The 9,501-nt window shown below is 35.5% G+C and overlaps 2 protein-coding genes across 2 annotated transcripts; one reads left to right on the top strand and one right to left on the bottom strand.

The window, feature by feature from the left end:
* The first annotated feature begins 128 nt into the window (after positions 1–128).
* On the top strand, positions 129–4,224 carry lamp1b (lysosomal associated membrane protein 1b). The gene is made up of 6 exons (XM_058786590.1): positions 129–438; positions 1,198–1,403; positions 1,770–1,892; positions 1,995–2,061; positions 2,145–2,309; positions 2,962–4,224. The coding sequence occupies exons 1-6, from the start codon at positions 378–380 to the stop codon at positions 3,099–3,101; spliced, it is 762 nt and encodes a 253-aa protein (XP_058642573.1). The 5' UTR covers positions 129–377; the 3' UTR covers positions 3,102–4,224.
* Positions 4,225–4,233: 9 nt separating this feature from the next.
* Positions 4,234–8,930, bottom strand: grtp1b (growth hormone regulated TBC protein 1b). The gene is made up of 8 exons (XM_058786584.1): positions 8,803–8,930; positions 8,350–8,501; positions 8,090–8,248; positions 7,865–7,989; positions 7,485–7,581; positions 6,155–6,327; positions 5,792–5,977; positions 4,234–5,679 (listed from the first exon to the last, which is right to left on the bottom strand). Exons 1-8 carry the CDS (start codon positions 8,868–8,870, stop codon positions 5,593–5,595), a joined length of 1,047 nt encoding a protein of 348 aa, XP_058642567.1. The 5' UTR covers positions 8,871–8,930; the 3' UTR covers positions 4,234–5,592.
* Between the last annotated feature and the right edge of the window lie 571 nt (positions 8,931–9,501).

Below are 9,501 nucleotides of genomic sequence, written 5' to 3'. Positions count from 1 at the left end.
TATTATTTAATTTATCGACATGGATAGCAGCACTCCATGGTACATTGTTTTCTATCTGTTCTAAAAGAACAACAACAACAACAAAATGCATTAAAAAAAAAAAAACGAATAAGATGCGCATGCTCAGCGCTGCTGTTGCGTGATGCTAGCAGTCGCTCACATGACACTAGTGTTTCTGCTGCGGTTACGAGAAACTAAACAAATCTGGCCTAGTGCGTTTATCAGATGCAGATTTGGCACAGCTGCAGTTCAAAGCGGTCTTAACGTCTGCACCATAACGACGGTTATCTGAAGAGTCCGTTTGAAGGCGCATATTGCACAGTCTGCCATCATCTGTTTTTCCATCGAGCGTGTTTTGGTTTACTTTGTCAAGAAACATGATTCCCATCATCCGCAAACAAAACATGCCCTCCGGGGCAATTTTTAGCCTGCTGTTAGGTAAGTTTGATTTAAATACAGTGTATTTTGGGCGGCAGAACTATTTGGTCTGGTTATATTTTGGTTAATTAATTAATAATAAGAAACGGTCTAGTAGTCCATATATTTATGGAAGACGCTAACGTTACAGTGTTTTTCTTTCTTTCTTTCATTTCTTATGTTTTTTTTAAATAATAATGTGTATTCCTGCAAAACCGTGGCCTACGTATGTCTACTGTGTAAGAAAATCTGGGTATTTCTCATTTGGAGGGAAATATTTTAGATATATCTTGTAAAACGACCATATCCATGCTGTTTTTTGACTACCAGTTTATACATTTTTAAAGGTGCAGATGTTCAGTATTAAAAAAAAAAAAAATCGTTTATAAAATTAAGAAATTAGATGATTATGTACTTTTATTAAGGCTCAGTATATGTAAAAAAGAAACTGTAACTTACCGTGTACACGTAAGGGGTCGCCCCCTCATGGGTGCCACCATATTGCCATTAACTGAACAGCCTGTGGTACAATTTGCTTCATCAAATAATTATGATAATAACAAAAAATAAATATACTGGTTTGGTGAAGCAGCAGCATTTAGTAAACAAATACAATGCATCCATGTCAGTAGATGTCAGTATAAAGTTACTTAAGCTATTACTTAAGCTATTGGAATGAATAAGGGTAGTGTAGCAAAAACTTACTTGGTGCACCTTTAACCCTAACCAGTGCTACAATTCATCTGGAGCCTTTTAAAAGTAACGACATTACCGTTCCAGCTCTCACTATACATCAGACTTTGACTGCTGATGTTCCGCCCACTGTGGTCGCTGTTGAAACCAGCTCTCCTCCGGCTTCTCCTGTAACCCCTGGACCCCCTGAGCAAGGCAGCTACAATGTCACCAATGCCACTGATGCTGTCTGTCTCTTGGCACGGATGGGACTGCAGCTCAACATTAGCTTTATTTCGAGCTCTCATGGCAAGGTACTTGCACATGCAACTTTCACTTTCACTTTCATTGGACAGGTGTAACTTGAAATATTGTGCTACATATCTCCTTTTATGTTCAGTAGGTAAACAAACAAACTTTTTTTAAATGACAATTTAATTTTCCATTCTTAACTTGTTGTGCACCTGAGATGATGCATAGAAAAAGGACCTGTATGCTTCATTTCTATGACAAATACTATTTATTTTGGCATTATTAAAATTCCTTGGGTTGTTGTAATTAAAGGGATTTGCTGGGATAAAGGGATTTGTATGACCATTTTATGATTATAATTCGGAGTAATGAAGGTTTAGTCCTCATTTGTAAATGTAATCTAAATGTAAACATACCTTTCTTTCCAGACTGTCCAGGAGGTCTTGAACCTGCATCCAAACCTTGTTAAATCCTCTGGATCCTGCGATCTGGACAGTGCAACTCTCGTACTCTCTGAGGACAACATTAATTTGACTTTCAGCTTTTCTTTGGTAAATTTCACATCACCTCCAATTATTTCCTCTAATGCCCTCTTAAATTATTCAGACCATGTTGGTGTCATCATAACGTATGAAATATGTTTTTCCTTTTAGAATACCACATCAAACAAGTATCATCTTGGTGGGTTGGAGTTGTCAGCTGCATTGCCTGATATGGCTAGTAAGTCAGTATTAAATATTCCATGTTTAATAGTTTTAGTTTTTAAAATCTGAGCAAATTTAATTTTTTTTTTTTTTGCCCAGAGGGCCTTGTTTTCAGGAACACCACTCTGAACTACATGGTGGGAACCCTGGGCCACTCTTACATGTGTCAGAAGGAGAAGATCTTGAGCATTACACAGGATTTCTCTCTCAACACCTTCCAGCTTCAAGTGCAGCCTTTTGTTGTCAATGGAGATTTTGGAGCAGGTTTTTCTTTTCTCTCTTTTAACATCAGTTTTGTCCTTTAATTCTTCAAGGAATGTTCTGGGTTCAACACAAGATTAATCCGCAGCATAAAATGCTTAGTTGTCATAACAATGTGAAGATGATAAACTCAATAACTTTTTCATAAGGTTACTGTGTCGTTCAGCCACTCCAATAAAAATGACACACAACTATTATTAGAATTTTAAAGACAAAAAAAAAAGTCTAAAGTATATTTATATTTTGACCTTTTTTGCCATATATTTTTCTATAATTTTTTTGGCCCAAAAAAAAAGAACTATAGTGTCCTGCACACTAGTAAAAAAAAAAAAAAAATCTAAAATTATATCTGGTGTCTGAATAATTTCAGTCAAACCAAAAATTATTCTATATATATATATATATATATATATATATTTTTTTTTTATATACTAGTGGGTGCAGGACACTAATTCATTTATGTAAGTGAGGATCGCAAAATAAAGTAAACCATGACATATTATACCCAAACATTCTTCATACAGTGGACTACTAAATATATATATATATATACACACACACACACACACACACATTTTTCAGAAATTGTGTTTTCCAATTTTTCTTATGTTTTTTTTTCACCACCTTCTTTCCTCTCACTCTGTCTCTGTTCTAGCTGAGGAGTGTGATTTAGATGAAGACGACATGTTGATTCCCATTATTGTGGGTGCTGCGTTGGCTGTGCTAGTACTCATCGTGATCCTGGCCTACCTTATTGGCAGGAACAGAAGTCATGCAGGCTACCAGACCATCTAACCTCATATTCTTCAAGCCAGGATGTGTAGGCACCACCGATTTCTGTTCTAATCTGGACTCAACAACACTACTACAACTGCAGCTGCCTAGTTTTTAACCCACCCTGCCCTCTGCTGGTGTCTCACCTGCCATCGCTCAGGTGGACCTGCACTTCCTGGACTTTTTGTTGTATTATGTTAAACATAGTATAAATAATGCATACTTACGGGTGCAGGGAAAAATCAAAGGTGTGTTTGAGGCTCTAGGTCATGCTAAGGTATTGTTTCCAGGAACCAGATTATGCTTATCTAGAGGAATGCCTGGTGTTTGTTGTTATTTAGGCTTAATCTGGGTTAGAAAGCATATGATCTGTTTGGTACCTCATATTCTTAAACTTAACCTCATGCGTTTATTTATATAAATACAAGGATTTAGGGAAAACTGATGATGCTGTTGCTGCTCAGTCTAAAAGGGACTAGATATTAAACACTACTTCCTGATCCTGATCTCAAAGTTCTCATTTGGAGTTGAACACTATACAAGACTCAGCTTTTGAGATTCAGGAAATTGAAGAAAAATAATTAATTTAATGCTGTTAAAAAAGCCTTGCATAAGTGTTGAGTCAGATGTCGGTTTGGTACTAAGTTTTAATGAAAAGTTACTTTCTAGAGTAGAATACCCTTCAATAACACTAAATAGCTCGGTTTCCCTCTCATACTACATATCAAAACTATATAGCCTGCTTGCTTCCATTTAGCATTGTATTTGCACTCATTCAAAAATGTTAAAAGGGAAATTCTGCTAGAGTGAGGAAATATTATGGTTTTGCACTACTGGATGGACAAAGGGTATATTCACACTAACACAACAGGAAGTTCTGAATGACTTGAAGTAGGTTTAGACTATAATAGACCCAGGTAAATAGTTAGCTGTTACAAACACAAGGAGTGCACTAAAAACACGCTTGATCATATGGTGGATGAATCTCTCCTTTCTGATGCGCCTTCATATGGAGTGACTGCATAAATGGAATTGTTGTGGATATTGAAGTGTTGCCTTGATTGCTATGAAGTTCATGTTGTTTTAAGGGAATGCAATTCTAAGTTTCTAAATAAAGTGAAAAATAAAAAGACAAGAAAAAGAGTTTGCTTGTTAAATATCTTTATTTAGTTATAACAGAAAACTGATTGTTATTAGTAAAAAAATGAAAAAAGTTAATTCCTCTTAGATTGTTCACCCAAAAATTAAAATTCTAAATATATACTTGTGTTTCACATACTCAAACAGTAAAGATCATACAAGTTTGGAACGGCATGCCTCCAGTAAATGATAACCTTTTTTTGGGGTTGGGGTTGGGGTCAGTAAATTTTTTTGAAAAATAATAATTCAGCAACGACACATTAAATTGATCAAAAGTCAAATTTAAGACGTTTCTAATCTTTCAAAAGCATTCAATAAATGCTTTATTGGTTTTCCATTAATCAAACAATATTTATCACCATATCCATGAAATATTAATATTAAGCAACACCAAATCAGTAAATTAGAATGATTTCTAAAGGCTCATGTGACACTGAAGACTGAAGTAATAGCTGCTAAAAAATCACATTTTTTGCCATCACAGGAATCAAAATTACATATTTAAACCTTTCTATATAAATACACTAAGTGCAAATAGCCCCTCTTGTTGGCAGAGGCTATTTACACTGACTCCACCCACCAACATGTGATTGGGATAGTCAACACTGAAAAAAGACGCTTGTTTTACTTCAGTTTCAGTGGCGTAGATGGTAAAGCATGTGCTTTTTGACGTAAACTAATTGACCCGAGTTCGAACCTGCCGTTTACCGAACTTTTTTTTCTCCCTTTTCAAATCTCATATCGCATCGGAAAGGCATTTATTTTCAATAAAATAATCAAAAAGCTGAAAATAAAGTATAGGGTAGGTGTAGGGAGTGCTTTATTGTCCCAATAAGGTGGCATCCATTTAATAATTTGAATTAAAACTATAATTTACACTCAATACGTTATTATTGCATACTGTTTTATAAATGTACTACAATACTGAGGTGCAGATAATTGCCAGTATTTGCAATAAGTAGTAGGCTTATATAAATGGCAGAAAATCTTGCTATTTTAAAATAGTGTAAATAGAATCTATAGCTATTTGCACTTAGTGTAAATAGCATATCGTTAAAAAATACCGCTATTTTCACTTGGTGTAAATAGCTGCTGCCTTATTTTAAATTGTAAATGATACTTTACAATATTACTGTTTTGCTGTAGTTTTGATCAAATAAATTCAGGCTTGGTAATCATAAGAGACGTCTTGCAAAAAAAATCTTACTGACCCCAAATTTTGGAAAGGTAGTGTATCCCTTTCATTATGTTTAAAATATTCATATAAAAGCTTAACATACCATAAAGTTTTACCACACAGTAAGTAATAGATTCTCATCCTGAACATGCAGAACTGTATGTCCATGTTCACAATTTTGTGTAAAGGAGGGTTTTAGACAGAAGCAATGCGATTCCTACACATCTTCCTGAGTTTAGCAATTGTTGCTGTAGAGAGACCTCCAGGCTCCATAAAGATTTTCTGAAGGGAGATGACAAACAAACAATCTTCAGAACAAACACATCATTATAAAGAGGTCAGTAAGTATTAGTTTAGTTAGTAGGCCTAAATAAACAGCATCCATAGAATTGACCTGCATGAATGTATGGTAGTCCTCTACGTACTCCCCGTGAGTGATCTGTTTAAAGCGTTCGCAAATTTCTGGGAGACTCTGTGCCTGTGAGATGAGGTTCTGATGGTGACGAATCAGAGTCAAAGCCACTCGGAACAGGATCTTGGATCCTTCGTAAAAAAGGCAATCCCATATCCTCAGCACTGTCTGAGAAAAACACACCACTACCAATCATTACATTCAATATCAGCATTACAAACTCTACTTATGCTACATAAAACCGGCTAATGATTTCATAAGATTTCAAAATTGAATGAATTCAATGACTGCAAAGCTTACCACTGAACTCTTTTCACAAAGTACAACCTTTAACTTCATCCTCACCTCTACAGGAAGTATGTCAACGTACAGGCAGATGAACCAGCGTGAGACCACCAGGGTCCACATTACATCGTGCCGATTCATGACCTGCCAGACAGCAGGAACCTTCATCCTGACAAGCTCTCCAAGCACCTCTTGATCCATTTTAAGCCCCAGCATTGTTGGTGTGTAATAGTCTAGATTAAAAAACCAAAACATATATGGAACATGATACAGAATGGATTTATGACGAATTCATCATTTCTGATTATTTATATCTTAAAGGGATACTCCACCCCAAAATGAAAATTTTGTCATTAATCACTTGCGCAAAAATAAGTATTGTACATTTATTTATGCTTTGATTTGAATGGAAACAGTGTATCCATGCATTACTGATGACAGAGAATAGCATACGCACTCTCCAAAATGGCTCTACGCTGACACAGAGAGACAGAGAGGAGATGAATTGTTGAACAAAAAGTATTCTCGTCGCTTCATAAAATTCAGATTTAACCACTGATGGCAGATGGACTATTTTGGCAATGTTTTTTTTATACTTTTTTGTGCCTTGACAGTGTAATTTACTTGGCAGTCAATGGGACAGTCACAAACCTCCCGGTTTTCATCCAAAATATCTTAAATTGTGTTCCGAGGCCAAACGAAGCTTCGACATGGGGGTAAGTGATTAATGACAAAATTTTCATTTTGGGGTGGAGTATCCCTTCAAATAGGATATTCAGATTTATGTGGTGGGGTGATTTGAGCACTTCAAAACTATCATTAACTTTGCAGAGCATTTATTACATTATCATTACAGTTAACAAATATAAAATTGCTGTGTTAAAAGAATAATTTACCCCAAAAGTTAAATTTTGTCTTTATGTACTCACCCTCCAGTCATTTCAAACCTGTATGACTTTCTTTTTTCTGCGGAACACAAGATATTGGTAACCAAATAGTTTTGGTGACCATTGACTTCCCCAATATGGACACATATGGAGCTAATTCTCAAATATTTCGTTTTATCTTTCAGGAGAAAGAAAGCCATAACGGTTGGGTGATATGAGGGTGAGTAAATGATGACAGAATATACATTTTTTGGGGGAAATATCTCTTTAACGAATGGCAAGATTTAAGCTTAAATTACATACAGCACTAGCCTAAAGCAATGGCTAAACAGCTATTTGGCTATTGGTTAACATTATTTTCCCTGCCCACAAGGTCTAGATGATGTCTTCAGAAACAGAAAGTTGTTTGAGGTTGCAGAACAATTTATTACATTTTGATTAAGCCTAACAGAATGATTAATCAATGCGGTCCTGGTTATATACAGTGGGTAAAAGTGACCGACCTGGTAAGATCTTGCCAATTAAAGCATCCATTAACCAGAAAGACTTCTCTTCATCTTTGGCGATGATGAGGAGATATCCAGCAATAAAGTTCATTCCCTAAAAAGGCAACAAGGGATACATTTTAGCAGCCTACTGATTTGAATGTAGACGGGTACAACAGGTTCAGTCATTATATTGACAGGGTAAACAACACTAAATTACAGCAGTTTAGAGTGTCGTACTTCCTCACTTGTTATAATTGACTATTCTCTAGTATATACACGCAACAATAGTTTTAGATTCTCATCTACAGTAGGAACTTCAATACATCCTGGATTCAAGTGACACTTTAGTGGCCATGTGTGTAAAAGGGCATATGTACATGACAGTAGTAGCCTACCTGACAGTAACCAACATCCTTATTGTGGTGTCCATAAGCCAGAAGTACATTAAACAGGGCTTTTTGTAAACATGGCTGGGAGGAGGCACGGAACTGAATGTTGTCAGGGAAGGTTCTGTGCATATCTGGAAAAAAAATCTTTTGTTTCTCATGTGTCCTATTCAATCTGATTTAAAATCATGCTTTAAAATAAAACACGGTTTCATGACTGGAGAAATAACTTACCAGCACGTATAACCTCTTCTGTTTTAGGGTCATGCTCAGCCTTTAATAGAGAATGATAGTAGCCAGGATTTCTGTCCAACTGGTCCTGGGCTCCACTAGCTGCCATCCAGATCTGAGTGCGATGTTCACATGGAACCCCCTTCCTCACATAACGCTTCACTGCAAACCCAAATGACAGCTTTAAAAAGTGAAAAAACTCATCCTTTATGTGTCAATTCAATATAATAAAAAAATATAATATAACACATTAAATTGCCTACCTTTTACATTTTTCTCCACTTTTACAGTGCCCTGCAAAAGCTTCGACCACTTGTTTGACCTTCTAGTGACAACAGCTAAATGCCTGGACATAAACTCCTCATAGGATTCATAGTTGAAATCTTCTGCTCTCTCAAATCCATACTGGTCCACCCTAGAGACACATTTAAAGACTTGTTTTAAGGGAATACTGTTAAAGAAGAAAAACCGAAATATCATAAAATTATGAAGCTAAAATAAAACGAGTTTATTATTATTATTATTATTTTTACATGACAATTTCTGAAGTGTTTTTTACTTGTTTAAGTGTTCATATGACACTGACGCAAACATCACCTGACGCACAGGTGTTTTGGACCATCTCGTGGCGACCGTTCCACTATCCATATAATATAGCGATTTTTATTTTATAAGTAACATCACTTCATCATAGTGATATAAAGTCAGGTTCATACCTCTGGCAGTCGTTGCTGTCTGAACCGGCGGAACATTCCGTCCTTTGATCATTAAAGTGATTCTCCATGTAGAGTTTAGTGCGTCTCTTCCATCGGACACTTTACTGAGCTGAGCTGTTTATATAAACTCCTCCCCTACACTGAAACCTGGCATGCACAGGTTATTCATTTTACCTTGCGTATTACATGTTTGATTTTATAGTGTGTGTATTGCCTAGTTGTATTATGTCTGTTATTTTAACTCGACGTTTTAACCATTTTAAATATTTGTTTTGAGTATTAATGCTGAATCTAGGTCGTTAGGTTCAAAATAATTTATGCAGTTCACCTGATCTACTGTAAACTTCCCAGCAGGTGATTGGATGGTTGGAAAGCTGTGAAAATACTGGGCAAAGACCAACCCTATAGAGATAGTATAGGGCTATTATTAATTATATTATATGATTATATTATAATGATATTATATGGTTATATTAGTTTTTAAATTACTCATTATAATAATTTCATAAATATTTAGACTCATATTATACATTTTATTATAAATAATTTATTATTTATTTATTAATTAATTGCACCAATATTTATCACTTGGTTTCACTTTTGACTAAAGTAACCAAGCCTACCGATTTAGATCTATAAATAAAACTGCATGCAAAAATAACCCAAACATTACATTTAAAACATTTGAGTAAAATGCGG

This window comes from Onychostoma macrolepis, chromosome 09 (genome assembly GCF_012432095.1).
Source record: "Onychostoma macrolepis isolate SWU-2019 chromosome 09, ASM1243209v1, whole genome shotgun sequence".
Classification (NCBI taxonomy): Eukaryota; Metazoa; Chordata; class Actinopteri; order Cypriniformes; family Cyprinidae; genus Onychostoma; species Onychostoma macrolepis.
The sequence above is the reverse complement of the archived record's forward strand: the minus strand, read 5'-3'. Positions and strand labels throughout refer to the sequence as shown.

Bases quoted from the DNA above. Each gene is read 5' to 3' on its own strand.
- lamp1b (XM_058786590.1), top strand. From the start codon at position 378: ATGATTCCCATCATCCGCAAACAAAACATGCCCTCCGGGGCAATTTTT. The intron at 1,404-1,769 runs GTACTTGCACAT...CTTTCTTTCCAG, and splicing joins TTTCGAGCTCTCATGGCAAG to ACTGTCCAGGAGGTCTTGAA. The intron at 2,062-2,144 runs GTAAGTCAGTAT...TTTTTTGCCCAG, and splicing joins TGCATTGCCTGATATGGCTA to AGGGCCTTGTTTTCAGGAAC.
- grtp1b (XM_058786584.1), bottom strand. From the start codon at position 8,870: ATGGAGAATCACTTTAATGATCAAAGGACGGAATGTTCCGCCGGTTCA. The intron at 7,990-8,089 runs GTAAGTTATTTC...TTTTTTTTCCAG, and splicing joins AGAAGAGGTTATACGTGCTG to ATATGCACAGAACCTTCCCT. The intron at 5,680-5,791 runs GTCAATTCTATG...ATCTCCCTTCAG, and splicing joins ACTACCATACATTCATGCAG to AAAATCTTTATGGAGCCTGG.